Below are 15446 nucleotides of genomic sequence, written 5' to 3'. Positions count from 1 at the left end.
TTCTTCTTTGAATGGTCATTGGCTAGAAGCTGTAATGTGGCCTCTCGGGGGTGTTGCTGGTTGTGGTGCTAGGGTTCTTGGACTTGATTGGACTGGTACAGCTGGTAGAACTCATAAACCTGGTGTGGTGTTGTACAGTAGGGCTGACAGAGCGTTTTGAACTGGTGTGGCTGGTGCGACAGCTAGGACTGGTTGAACTGGTAGTCTTGGTAGATCTGGTGGTAGGCCTGGTGTAGCTGGAGCGACTAGCAGGACTGGTATGGTTGGTGGGGAAGACGTCATGTGTCTTTTCAAATTTGATCCATGGTATGCGTTGTGAAGCACTTGGCCACTCTTCAAACTCTTCAACTTAACACGTCCCTTGCCAAGCACTTGATGAACTTAATATGGTCCAAGGAACCTTGGCTCAAGCTTAGCTCCAATTCTGTTGATTCGACGTGAATTCTTCAGGTAGACGCTTGTCCCTAGCTCCAACTCATGATGACTGTTGGTGAGCTTGTCATGTTGTTCCTTCTGAATCTTCTTGGCCTTTGTAATATTGTTGCTGACTTTTGATGTGATGTTTTGTCGCAGGTTCTGCCTGATCACATCTTCTTTTGGCTTTGGAGAGTCCTTAATGTCCATCTGTAGTTTTGCCTTTCTGATGTACATGCATTCAAATGGTGTCATCTTGGTTGATGCATGTACAGATGTATGGTGGGCAAACAGATCTCCAGGTATAAAAACATCCCAGTTGTCTCCACGGTCGTTGACAAGCTTTGAGAGGGCATTCTTAAGGGTCCTGTTGTCTCGCTCTCGTTGTCCATTGGTCTGAGGATGGTATGGTGAACTGACTCTGTGCTCAGTTCCCAGCTTGGTCATAAGATTGTCAATTATAGTGTTGATGAAGTCTGCACACGGTCTTGTACAGGAGTTCAGCCACAGAATCTGCAGACTTATCAGGATACGCATCTGTACAATCATGTACATTTATCATCTAACACGTGATATTTCTTTAATTATAATGTATACTGTTTGGAAAAACTGGTGCTCCCACCTTTGTGTTCTTAATATAAATAACAGGAAATGCATGTTTTAAAACTAATTAGATGTGTATTGAATGGGCATTTATGTAAACTTAATCAGATGACAATGTTTTTACAGCAATTGACCAGGAGAGATCAAGACTGAGTTAGATGCATCCCCCAAAAGAACTCCCAGAGTATACCCCCGGGGGTTGATTCTGGGAAAGGGGGGTAGATTCTGGGAGCTCCCAAAATCAAACCCCGGGGTAGATTCTGGAAGGCCCCAGAATCTACCCGGGTATACTTTGAAGGGGGGGTATACTTTCAGACTTAACACCGGGTTCGATTCCCGACATGGGCACAATGTGTGAAGCCCATTTCTGGTGTCCCCCACTTAAAGCGGCGTAAAACCATACTGACTCACTACACAACGCCTGCAACTGACTACAATCTTACACACACTGGCAAGTGTCGCTTGGTGACATTTTGAAAGCAAAAAAATGAACAAGACAAACATTAATCAGCTAAATCCATGGTTAACATGACATGAAGTAGTTTACCCTTTTATCTCTTGCCATCACATACGGTGATTACCCAATACTTCCACCTACCATGCATCATCCATTACCTCTACAGGTGTACAGGTGAGTGGTGGCTGTTGTGGCTACATTACACTATGTGTGGAATGTGTACCTGCCCACATCTGACATACAATATATACTGGTAGTATTTGAGGTCAACACAAGGATTCCTCAAAAATCATATTAAATTTGAAGCAGTTTTTTTTGTAGAACGAAGCATGATCTGCTGCATGAAAGATTCCTATTAAATTGTTTGTTCTTTCTTCTTGTTTTATGTTTAATCAAGTCAACACAAGGATTTATCATAAATCATAACACATTTTGAGCAGATATTTTAGATGAACAAAGCATGATTTGCTGCATGATAATTTGCCTGCTCCATTAAGAGACACTCTTTGTTTAAAACATAAAAAAACAACACAACGTGGATAGTAGTGGGTTAAATAAGTCACATTTGATTATCCGTACATGGTATGGTTATCTCAAATCGCATGCCGCAAGAAACATGATGGAAATGCGTGTCTCCATAGAAAGTTGTTACAGTATAACCTCTGGCTCTAAACATTCCATAAGTACATTGTAGGGCATAGCTAACATGTAGAAACACAGCCGAAGTGTGCCGCAACTGATTTCGAGTTGAGGTGATTTCAGAAGCAAAGTTTAAACATACGTTTCCACAACCAAAGGGAGTATACTGCAGCCTAGGCATAACCGGGTTTTACTTCCCTTGTTGGTGGTAACTCTTACACTACTTGGGCCTTTACTGTATACAGAAGCTGGTTACATATATAAAACATCTTCTTAAAGTGCAAACATTGCACCTTATAATGATGGTCTTATTATTGATGTTAGTTAAAATGCTGCCACGTGGTATTGGACTAAAGTTTGTAACAAAGCTCAAGGGATTTCCTAGTCCGACGTCCGCGCCTTGTCGCCCCTCAAGTATATAAACCTAAAGCTACAAAGACATCATCATCAGCAGCAGCCTCTACAGCAGTAGCAGCCTCTAAGACCTATTCCCGAACGTTAGTTTGTATAGAAGCGTCGGTGCCTGACAAAAGTTCAAGGACCTAAGTGGTTGTCAAGCTGTGCACACCGAGGCTGCTTACGTAATGTGTGATTTGATCGGATTTCTGTTAATATACTGAACCGCAAAAGAAACGTCATCCCAAGTATAATTGCATGAAAAGATGTCATTTAAATATCTCGGTAATTTTTGTCAAAGTTTCTAAAATTTAACATTACCTTGTCCGGAAAAATGAAATTTGATGATGAAAAGAACAAAGCAGATGACAAGAAAATACAGCCATGGTAACCCGATGCACGTGAGTTCCGTGCAAATTGAAATGCAGATGCGTTCCCCCATTTCTTGCCCTATACAAATGCACCCAGATCGGATAACATTCATTCGTTATAGAATTGCTACCACGTGCCAAGATTGACAAGAAATCAGCGACACCAAGCCCTTGGACGATTGCAAGCTGGTCAAACCGCCCGGCAAGAGTAGCCAATGCATTTCAAGTCCATGTGAGGACCATATACAGGCTCCAGCAACGGTACCAGACCACCAACACTACAGATGACCGACCATATAGTGGAAGACCACAGGATCGTCAGATTGTGCGACAGCATCTTTAAGATCGCTTTGTAACTGCTGCGGAATCTGCTCGACAGACCATGGGGACACACCAGCGACACATTAGTGCGAACACCGTGCGTCAACGATGGACGATGAGACACCTCCACTGTCACAGGCCACACCGAGGACCCATTCTGACACCACGTCATCGCCGGAACACCTTCAGTGGGCAACACAGCACCAGCATTGGTGCCACCAGCAGTGGAGAAGAGTACTCTTCTTAGACGAGAGCCGTTACTGTATCTCAACAGCAGATGGCAGTGGGAGAGTCTGGCGACGCCATGGGGAACGTTATTCGGATGCTTGTGTTTTTGAGAGAGACTCGTGGGGTGGTCCGAGCATCGTGGTGTGGGTCGGAATTGGTCTTGCACAGAGGGTCGGCCCTGTGGTGTTCCAGAACATTGGTCTAGGGAGAGGCAATGGTGTCACAGCAGCTCGGTACATTGATCAAGTCTTGGGACCACACGGCATACCTCATTTGGCGCGTCGCCGCAACCACGAGTTTCAGCTTGATATCGCCCGTGTCCTCACTGCGAGAGCAACAATAGATTTCCTTCAACATAATGGCATCAGAACCATGCAGCTGCCTGCCCTCAGTCCCGATTTAAATCCCATTGAGCACCTGTGGGATGAGATTCAAAGACGGCTGAATGACCAAGGCCGATAACTGTACTGTCATATCTATCACATCAGATGCTTGAACGTCCTGTTTGTGGAACATTATTTTAGTGCATGTCAAGGTAGTGGAGAGTCCATAGTGTGTTGCAGTCAGATGCTTCTATACAGATGGGTTCCTGACAATGTTCCTCCGTGGCCTTTCTATGTAGCCAGCTATCAGCCTTAATGAAACTGTCACACATCAATTGAGTCGAAACTAGACTTGTTCCACGATTTGTTGTTTTACCTATAAAGTGAGGAATGGATGTAACGCCTTGTACTAATACCCGAAACCAGGCCACAACTCTGAAATCTCATTGATCTATATCACTCTCATGTCTGATTCTCCTCATCCAGGTGAGCTAGTACTCTCACACACATGCTGGTACAGGTGATGTTTCCCACTTTTGAACTGGTTGCACAGTTTGTAGTTTTACAGCTAAAATGCAAGCAACACTTGACGAATAGCGACCAGGAACCTGTTCCACAAAGCGATCTTAGTGCTAAGTTGGTCGTAACTCCCATACTTCATCATAGGCCTACGATCAACGTAGCACTAAGATCGCTTAGAGGAACATGGCCTTGGACACAACTCATTGTAATCTGATCGATGGATAACACTCTCAGGCTGAATGTAGAGATGTACCGAACACTGTACACGTAGACAGCACACACATAGTCAGGGTGGGCAATGTCTCATGATTGATGGCAACCATAGTCTCACTGTTGTATCAGCATTTAATGATATATGAAATAGATATTCAATATTTGTGGCGACAGTAAAGATATGGTAGGTATATATAAAGGTATATACATGCGTTAGTTACGACACGTTCTGTTCGTCTGCAATAACATAAACTGTTATTAACAAACACCACACGAAGAGACACCTGCGTGAGGAATTCTTATCAGACATAACGTCTATTTAAGTCAAATTAGTATGATTTTATGTAGTGGCTATGGTCAGTGGCGCCACTGTGTGAGTGGACATTACTCCGGCCTACTCCGGGTGGGAGCTGCAGTGGTCAACAGGCGGTGAGTAAGTGTGCAAGAAAGGCTTAGATGAGAGATCTGGACCATGTAGCTTCATTCTGATATATCACACTGCTTTCAACAGTGATCAAAATGAAGTTTGTAGGGTACAAGAGTGGTAATAAGAAACATTCAAATATTGGGCGTGTAAAGAGTACAGTCTTTGTATGAAACAATTGTATTTAAATGTGAATTATTTATTTGTAGGTGAAATGCTTGTTAGCAGTCATGTAAACCAAAGTATGAACATAGAACAGCCCCAAAGTTGGCGCGTTTATACTTGTCGCCGACTCTTGATACTAACTGCTATAGGTTGCTCGGGTAACCAGGTGCTCACTTACACTCCCAGTTCGATCTCATCAGTAATTGCATACTGGAGTTTGAGAAGAAACAGATGTTTGATACGGATATAATGGCCAAGTTGTAGGTAACTGTATTTCACCTCGGAAATATTGGCTGTGAATGTCTGCAATGCACTACCTTTATCTTTAATGGAGAATAATATCACCGCTACTCTACCTCTTATGTCAATGAAATCTGTTTAATCGAGACTGGTTGTTCTCTGGTGTTGACGTTTAATAGAGTTTATTTAACGGATTTCCTTAGTTTATATGTTAAACACAATGTAAAATATGGTCAACCACTTTGTGGGAAGTTTTTGGACCAATAGAAGAAAACGGTGAAGAATCATATTTAAACGAATACATCAGACTTGCGTTTATTGATATGTTGTTAATTTACTCATAGTTCCGAGTAACGGTTGAATTAGTGTTTTGAAGCATAATTGGTCATATATGTCTTCATTCCCAGTTTGTATGGTTGCTGATTCGGCCGTTAACTGATGAAGATACACAAGTTTGACATGGTGCTGCTGCGGTTCCTTCGACCACGTCGGCTGGTGAGACCGATGATGTTCGTGTGTGGTCTGTGTGTCGGGGTCATCTACTTGACGGCGTCCCAAGTGCCATGGCCCCACACTCCAACTCAGGGGCCCGGCCTGACGGCGAGGGTGGGGGAGAATGTGAGGCCGTCAACCAAAGACGTGTTTGACCAACACATGGGCGGTCTGCATCAACCCTTGAAGAACATTGGAAACTGGTCTAATGATCCAGATGACGTCATGTATCCTCAATTTGTTGCTGAAAGTCCCCCTCATGGAAGAGGTATGTTTTAATAGACCGTTGACATCTTAGACAGAAGCTGTTCTTTTATTTTACGAAAAAACACACATCTAGATTTCTTTAATGACAAACGTTTACAAGACTTCCAGTTCATCATGCATGTCATGTTTGGTGAAGGATTAATTAGAAAAATGCGCTAACGAACCTTTTCACTTTTATCACTGACGATATTCAGATATATATCACATGTATATCATGTATACTAGTAACTATGAAAACGAACCTTTTGTACTCGCTGTCTATACTCGCGGGCGTTTGCACTGACTCATTGTAATCTGTCTTTACTAGGTGAGTATGGGCTCCCAGTGACCGTCTTCCCAAACCACCTTTCAGCTAAAACAAACCAGTCGTTTGATGAAGGCCTCAAGAAAAACAACTTCAACCAGTTTGTTGGTGACATCGTTTCCGTGACCCGCCGACTTCCGGATCCAGGTCCACCACAGTAAGTGTTGCAGGTTGTGTTTCCAGGAACCCAGGAAACCAAGAAGTGTGCCACGGTTTCACGAGCAGTGGGGAATATATTGAAACAGGACCTCCACTGTGAATCAGCCCATAGCTTATACTCTGTTGCAGATGTCGGTCATTGAGTCATCAGAGCAGGCATAGGGCGAGTGTCATCATGTGTTTCCACAACGAGGCATGGTCTACCCTACTGCGCTCTGTGCACAGTATCATCAACCGCTCGCCACCACACCTCCTCCAGGAGATCATCCTCGTTGACGACGCCTCCGACCTAGGTACGTGTTACCGCGTTTAGCACTTCCATTAACACTGCCACGCACACCAAGGTACGTGCAAAACTGTCAACCGCTGCCAGTCAGAACTTGGAATGTGCAACCTCGTCTTCTACTGCTACTCAGAACTAGGTACGTGCAACCTCGCCTACCACTGTAATTCGAACACACTTTGTGTAAAGAATTAACGATCTAGACAGCTTGGCGCAGCTTGACGCAGCTTGAAGCAGATTTACATTAACCGTGTATCATATTTGTCCAGACCATCTTGGCGCAGCCCTGGAGAAGTACATGTCTGGGCTGAGCATAGTGAAGATACTGCGGACAGGTCAGCGTGAGGGGCTGACAAGAGCAAGGCTATTAGGCTACAAACACGCGACCGCCTCCGTCCTCGTCTTCCTCGACTCACACATCGAGTGTTTCCCAGGTAGGCTCGGATTGTTGCATCATCATAGTGGTTGTTGTAACCTGTCTCTGTATTTACATATGAAGGAAAGATACCATAATGCAAGATAACATGACAATCGTGAATGGTTTGGTATCTCTTGTAAGGTTGGCTCGAACCCCTGCTGGACCGGATTGCTGAGAACCCTCATGCCGTCCCATATCCAAAAATAGAGTCTATCAAGCCGGACACGTTGTCTGTCGAGCCCCATGTTCCCCTCAGCGTTGGAACATTCTCCTGGGCAAATCTCATCTTCAGATGGATAGGCATCCATGAACTGCGCACCAAACCCGCCCGTTCCCAAACTGCACCCATCAAGTAGGTCAACATGGCTACAGTCATTACTAACATGGTTCGATGTGTCTTTGTTACAGGATGTTCAGAGGGTTCCAACCAAAACTTGTGTCCGTGTGTATTTTCAGATCCGCCACAATGCCTGGTGGGCTGTTCGCGATATCCCGGGCCTATTTCACTCTGCTGGGAGCCTACGACCCAGGGCTGGACTATTGGGGAGGGGAGAACATCGAACTGTCTTTCAAGGTTTGGCTGAAGGAGTACCCATCAGTTATGGGTAACGGTTAAAAGAAATGTTGACCTAAATACATGCAGGTGTGATTTCAAATCACTTTAGTCCAACGTGGTAAATTCTCCATAGTATGCATGCATACTGTAAAGACGAGCTCACATCACCCTTAATATCACAGTTCACAAGATCACATAGATGGCAATAACTCTGTAGTAGAGCTGTGTCACATACAATAAATGTTTCAACAAGTTAGCCAGAGGCTGCATCCATTGCGTCATGTATGTTCTTGCTCTCTGTCTGTGGTGCAGGTGTGGATGTGTAACGGTAGCGTGGAGCTGCTGCCCTGCTCACATGTCGGTCACATCTTCCACCACAACAACCCCATCCACTGGCCCACCCCCGGCAGTGTAAGGAGGAACGCTGCTCGCGTAGCCGAGGTGTGGATGGATGACTACAAGAGTTTCTTCTATGAGACTACTGGATCTGACAAGGTAAGTGACAGGTAGAAATACTGAGAAGGGTGATGGTTAGATAAGTGAGGTTCAGTGGAAATACTGCGAAGATCAATTGCAGGTGGAAATACCAATGTCAGTGACAGGTAGAAATACCGAGAATGTCAGTGACATGTAGAAATACCGAGAAAGTCAGTGACAGGTAGAAATACTGAGAAGGTTGGTGACAGGTAGAAATACCGAGAAGGTCAGTGACAGGTAGAAATACTGAGAAGGTTGGTGACAGGTAGAAATACTGAGAAGGTTGGGGACAGGTAGAAATACTGAGAAGGTTGGTAATAGGTAGAAATACCCGAGAATGTCAGTGAGAGGTAGAAATACCCGAGAATGTCAGTGACAGGTAGAAATACCGAGAATGTCGCTGACAGGTTGAAATCCTGAGAATGTAAGTGACAGGTAGAAATACCGAGAATGTCAGTGACAGGTAGAAATACCGAGAATGTCAGTGACAGGTAGAAATACCGAGAATGTAAGTGACAGGTAGAAATACCGAGAATGTAAGTGACAGGGAGAAATACTGAGAAGGTTGGTGACAGGTAGAAATACCGAGAATGTGACTGACAGATAGAAATATCGAGAATGTAAGTGACAGGTAGAAATACCGAGAATGTAAGCGACGGGTAGAAATACCGAGAATGTAATTGACAGGTAGAAATACCGAGAATGTCAGTGACAGGTAGAAATACCGAGAATGTCAGTGACAGGTAGAAATACCGAGAATGTAAGTGACAGGTAGAAATACCGAGAATGTAAGTGACAGGTAGAAATACCGAGAATGTCAGTGACAGGTAGAAATACCGAGAATGTCAGTCACATGTAGAAATACCGAGAATGTCAGTGACAGGTAGAAATACCGAGAAGGTCACTGGCAGGATTAAATACTGAGAATGTAAGTGACAGGTAGAAATATCGAGAATGTCACTGACAGGTTTAAATACTGAGAATGTAAGTGACAGGTAGAAATACCGAGAATGTAAGTGACAGGTAGAAATACCGAGAATGTAAGCGACGGGTAGAAATACCGAGAATGTAATTGACAGGTAGAAATACCGAGAATGTCACTGACAGGTTTAAATACTGAGAAGGTTGGTGACAGGTAGAAATACTGAGAAGGTCGACGACAGGTTTAAATACTGAGAATGTAAGTGACAGGTAGAAATACTGAGAAGGTCACTGACAGGTAGAAATACTGAGAAGGTCACTGACAGGTAGAAATACTGAGAAGGTTGGTGACAGGTAGAAATACTGAGAAGGTTGGTGATAGGTAGAAACACCCGAGAATGTCAGTGACAGGTAGAAATACCGAGAATGTAACTAAAGGTAGAAATACCGAGAATGTGAGTGACAGGTAGAAATACCGAGAAGGTCACTGACAGGATTAAATACTGAGAAGGTTAGTGACAGGTAGAAATACCGAGAATGTAAGCGACGGGTAGAAAAACCGAGAATGTAATTGACAGGTAGAAATACCGAGAAGGTCACTGACAGGTTTAAATACTGAGAAGGTCGACGACATGTAGAAATACTGAGAAGGTTGGTGACAGGTAGAAATATCGAGAATGTCAGTGACAGGTAGAAATACGGAGAAGGTCGACGACAGGTAGAAATACTGAGAAGGTTACTGACAGGTAGAAATACTGAGAAGGTTGGTGACAGGTAGAAATACCGAGAAGGTCACTGACAGGTAGAAATACTGAGAAAGGTTGGTGACAGGTAGAAATACTGATAAGGTTGGTGACAGGTAGAAATACTGAAGGCTGGCGATAGGTAAAAATAATGATAAGGTTGGTCATGTGTAGAAATACTGAAGAGGTCGGTGATAGGTAGAAATAGTGAAGTCAGAGACAGGTGTATGGTATACATTCTTGGATTACATCTGTTACATATGGGGAAAGGGTACATATCCCGTTGCAACGGGTACAGGCTGGGACCAACTCCTGGTGGTTCCATAAACTATAATTCACCGGTACCAGGCAGGTTGCACATTTCTGTTTGCCAGAATCTGTTCAAGTTACTCGGGCTTTTCTTATGTCATTATATCATTTCTCTTTAGGTTGTTGTTGGAGATATCTCGGAAAGACAAGAATTGCGGCGGAGCCTAAACTGCCAAGACTTTGAGTGGTACTTAAATAATGTGCTGCCGGAACTACCAGTGCCCACAGACTGTCTGACTGTAGGAGAGGTACGAGTGTCCATCTGTATTCTCGCTGTAGTTGGCCAGTGAAGTAAGTTTCAGTCCGTTCTGCAGCCGGTGGGGCTGCACAGACGTGGTTGAAGCTTGAAAATGGTGGTGGACAAAATGGGAGGTGCTCCTTTTCTAATGATCCAAGTGGACAAACGAGCAAGCTACGAGAGTTCATTTGCATGATATCATTTTCATTACTGACATTATTTATTGTCAAACACTGTGACCAACACCGGGCGCTTACTGTAATGGCTGTTCAGCATTGAATAAGAAGCTGTGTTATTCCAGGTTATTTTAATTTTTAGATTCGGAACGCTGCCTACAATAACTGTATAGACTCGATGGGGCGGCACTCCCTGCTGCCGGACATGTTTACATGCACGGGCAAGGGTTACAATCAGGTAGGATCATTATGCACCATATGCCTTTACAGTACACACTTAGTCGGGGTGTAACTGGGAGTAAAGTATTATCATGACTTAGTTCAAGGTTACTCTTACTGTAGCTTAACAACGATAACCCGTGAGGTGGTTCTGTCCTGCGATGTTCATCAGTAGAGTTCGGCGTGGTGGATGCTGGCAGGTGGTGGTCAGTTCTTCCCGTCAGATGGATGTGTCCAATCAATAAGACAACTGATGCTTCTGTTCACTTTCTTACTCTAGGCAGCTTATTCAATGATACATCTACATGGTTACCATTCCATTTGGTTGTCGTGTACTGACTATATATTGTTTGTGTATGCGAAATGGCATTGATTTACTATGTGTCTACATAGGTTGGTATATAATGACTGTAGCCCGTCACTATGTATTCCTTTGACTCTGTGTTGTAGCTTTGTCCAGAAACACATTCCATCAAACTAAATATTATTTAATTAGCTTATTATAACCCTTTGCTATCACACCTAAACCCATGGTGACCAGGGCTAGAATGTATCCCCAGCACCCCATTCCTAGGCTTAAGATGCGACTACAATTGGGCAGCCATGAGGATTCCGTGTTAGAACTGGTCCGTAGAAAGAAACCAAGAGGCAACATCAGGTGGTTAGGTTCGGTGACATGGTTGATTGTGTCAACGTATCACAACGACAAGTATCATTGCTCAGTAATATCAATAACTGGATTGTCTGGTTTACACTCCATCATTTAAAGGCCACCTTCATATAGTTTTATATTGAATATTGCTTGACTGCGAAATTAACACACATGGTCACACACACACAATTATCACACCTGAACATTTCAATAATAATAATATTATCTGCATCTGTCACTACCTTCAGTTTTGGTGCATGCGTGACAATGGGCAGATCTGGAACTACCATCAACACCTATACGTCAAGGACGGTAATGTCTCATTAAACCTTCGACAGGGATCAAGCTGGACCTACACTCAGGTAGACACTTGCCACAGACAGTCGTTTATATGTAACGAGCACGAGCGAATATTGAAAGATTGATAGCACATTTGTCAATAACCTTGTATTTGTTTCTAATTGCCACAGATTGAAATGAAATCACACTTTTCCTAGAGAGTCGACACTCATTCCTTCTTCGACGTGTTTCAGAACGGACAGTTACATGAAAAAATCAGTGGACTATGTCTCCAGGCAGGCAAGAAGACTCTCACCATACAACCTTGTTCAGGGGAGACGTCCCAGGTGTGGACGCTCACAGCACGTCCTCCTAACCAACGCCATTGACAACATTAAGTTGGCAGGGCAGAGGTCAATCCAAACATAGCTCACTCATCCCTGCTGGAGTGACTTTTGGGAGTGAGACAAACAACTACTGCAAAATTACATTCACTGACTTCTTCAGCTTCGAATTCAGTCCTGTGGTGCAGTGTTGTGGCTAGCTGTTGACATACACTAAAAGTGGGATTTATATTTACGTAAGAGATACATAGTACATGGTTGATTTGTTAATTTGCAAATCTTCCACAATTATGTTGATATAGCAATAAGTGATCAAAATTACAAACACCTGTGTGGCGGTTGAGGTTTGTTTGTTTGTTTGTAGTTGTTGTCGTTGTTGTTGTTGTTAACCGCCGCACTCAGCAATATTCCAGCTATATGACGGCGGTCTGTAAATATACTAGTATGGACCAGGCAATCCAGTGATTGACGTCATGAAAATTGATCCACGCAATTGAGATCGATGACATGCATCGACCAAAAGCATAGTCGCCTTTTACGGCAAGCATGGATTGCTGACCTATTCTACAAATAGAATCCACAAATAGAAAAAGTAACACAATATGGTAACACAAGCTGCAGCTGTTGCAATGCTGTCCGTAATTGTGGACTCTGAGGGAAGAAATGCGTAATTTGAAAACACAAAGTCAACTTAAGTTATAACTGAATTAGAAATGAAAAAAATGGTCGTAATAGTCTAGTGTCACCAGGGAGGACATGATTACAAGTAGGCTGACCTGAAGCTATGTTCAACGAAAATCAAGTTGAGCACACACTTGTGATTGGTATTGTTAAGAAAATATATGGTTCAAACAGTCATGAAAATCTGAGTTATAAAACATATCCCAGTGACAACTTGATAAAATATTGTAACACTGACAACGTTATTTATATGCTTTTGCCATTCTGCCAACTGTCCAGAGTGTGTGGCGAGAGTTTAATATAGTCCTTAAAAGACGAGGACGACCAAAAGCCAATTGAGCAAATGTCACAGCAGCCAGTGAAGCACCACCCTTCTTAAAGCTTTGGAAGGAGTATGATTGAGAGTTCAGGCCACATTTTGCAGAATGCTGCTGAACGTTCTGTTCAATTCATGGCGGGACCGAGAGGTTAATTGCCCCTTGTATCATTGAAGGAAGGCTGGATGAGATAAGATGACATGATTAGGAAGAGTACACATACTGTACCCTGCGGAGAGATAAAACACATCTCAATATTCTTTAAATAAAAAACATTCAGTCTCAATGTGGTTGACATAAAATCAGCCTCGATAAAAGGTCACGATCGCAATATAGCCATCCTCATCAATACAGAACAGTTGATGAACCATTATCTTTGACATAGAGACATGAGCTTATTGACACTTATTGAAAAATACTCATTTCATCTTCCATTTCAAGAAGCCATATCATGCAAGTCACTGGGTTGTATCACTCGGACAGGTTATTGACTCCACTTGTCCAGCTGTGACATGACTGAAACAGTTGTTGACTGTATGTGAAATGCCCAGGAAACATCACATACTTGGGAAGTAATATAACATAAGAAAATACAATATAAACAATGTCAGTTGTCAGCTGAAATGCCCTCGACATCTTGAACGCAACAACGTGACCTTCGTACTCGTCGGCAGTAGACACAAACTCTTCCATTTACTCTGAAAAGCTTGAATCTGTCCTCTCCCGTGAACATGTCAACAGTTTCTGTGCCAGCATCGTTGCAGTGTTCGGTTGTCAGCTCTGATATTATACAAACGCAGTCTTCTGGACCGCGATAAAACGATTCCTCAGACTGAAGATACGTATGTAAGGTTTTCCCGGGTAGTCGTAAGGACAGGAGGTCTGCCCTCCTAGGCTTGTCTCTCGTTTGCTAAGTCTGCATGTAACAAGCAATCCGTCCAGTGAATGTCATTCGGCTACAGCCCAAACTCCTGGAGACGTGGTCATGCGTTGTCCCTTGGTGTGTCAAAATAACGGCATGTTCTCTCTGTTGTTCTCATTGGTCTTTTATCAGTTAAAATGCTTTATTAAACTGTCATTTCCATAATTCACTCTTAAAAATCACCTACATCTGTACAGCTATCATCTTTTAGTAAACGGTGCGAAAATTATAACCTTCTTTCCATAGGTTGAATTTTAAATGACACGTAAATAGAAATTTTATCTCTCTTGTACACAAAACAAAAGTGAAGAAAAACAACATGACTCTACCAAGAAAAATACGAGATATTTTGAGAATAAGGAACGAGCTACGACGAACTACAGTTTATTTTTCCTGTGGAAATTAATGTTATAGACACCGAGTAAGCGAGTGAGGGAAAGATAAACCGTAATTCCGGGTTCCAAGTTGGTTATAATATTTCTTTCCCATAATCAAATTTCCTGCAAACGTCTCTAGATACCATCTCTAACCAGCTAGCGGCTGCAACCCAAAATAAATGTATCCCTATGCAGCAGTAAACAAGAAACCTTTTCATGTCGGATTGTGTGACATAGCTCGCTATTGCCATTCAAATGTAGCATATTTGTATCACTTACACTTGTACAAAAACAACATACAAAATGACAGAAACGTGTTTTTGAATTTTAATTCATCAACTTTAACAAATGCATGTCAACAATCATAAGTCAACATCGGCGAGTGTAGGAAAGTCAGTTGACGTGGGACACACATGTTGATGTAACGTTGGAGCGGCACAGAAAGCCAATTTTAATGTTTTCAAACATGAACAAATTGATGCTCGATATGCATACCACAATGGATGGATATAGAGTATTTATAAAGTTGCAGTTATTTATTCGGAATCACAATCCAGAATTATGTGACGTCGCATTCTGTTCCCAAGGGCAGAGAATACTTAATATCCTATAATACATACTTACGGCTTCCCCTATGGGTAAAAAGTTGCATTTATTCCTTTTCAAATATATTTCAAGAATAATAGTAGGTTCCATCCAAGAACATCAACAGAGGGTGTCACGGATGTGTATGCAGATCAACAGTGTGGCCAACTGCTGCCAGATGACCTGGGTTCTGTCCAATAAGCCACCGCAGCACTACTACAGGCGTGGGTCTATGTTAGAAGTTGGAATAAAGGATAAGATACGAATATGTTTTTTTATGATGACATTTTGAAAGCAAAACAATGAACAAGACAAACATTAATCAGCTAAATCCATGTTAAACATGACATGAAGTAGTTTACCCTATTATCTCTTGCCATCACATACGGTGATTACCCAATACTTCCACCG

At 42.8% G+C, this 15446-nt stretch overlaps 2 protein-coding genes across 2 annotated transcripts; one reads left to right on the top strand and one right to left on the bottom strand.

The window, feature by feature from the left end:
• Positions 1-381: 381 nt before the first annotated feature.
• LOC124119501 (uncharacterized protein K02A2.6-like) lies at positions 382-963 on the bottom strand. The gene has a single exon (XM_046482031.1). The coding sequence runs from the start codon at positions 961-963 to the stop codon at positions 382-384; it is 582 nt and encodes a 193-aa protein (XP_046337987.1).
• A 4919-nt stretch (positions 964-5882) lies between these two features.
• Positions 5883-12198, top strand: LOC124119502 (putative polypeptide N-acetylgalactosaminyltransferase 9). The gene is made up of 11 exons (XM_046482032.2): positions 5883-6076; positions 6383-6536; positions 6668-6831; positions 7091-7255; positions 7381-7591; positions 7696-7813; positions 8108-8290; positions 10365-10493; positions 10802-10897; positions 11779-11892; positions 12064-12198. Exons 1-11 carry the CDS (start codon positions 5971-5973, stop codon positions 12196-12198), a joined length of 1575 nt encoding a protein of 524 aa, XP_046337988.2. The 5' UTR covers positions 5883-5970.
• The last annotated feature ends 3248 nt before the right edge of the window (positions 12199-15446 follow it).

The sequence above is a fragment of the Haliotis rufescens genome, unplaced genomic scaffold (genome assembly GCF_023055435.1).
Source record: "Haliotis rufescens isolate VD_foot unplaced genomic scaffold, xgHalRufe1.0.p SCAF_9, whole genome shotgun sequence".
In the NCBI taxonomy this organism is placed as follows: Eukaryota; Metazoa; Mollusca; class Gastropoda; order Lepetellida; family Haliotidae; genus Haliotis; species Haliotis rufescens.
The sequence above is the reverse complement of the archived record's forward strand: the minus strand, read 5'-3'. Positions and strand labels throughout refer to the sequence as shown.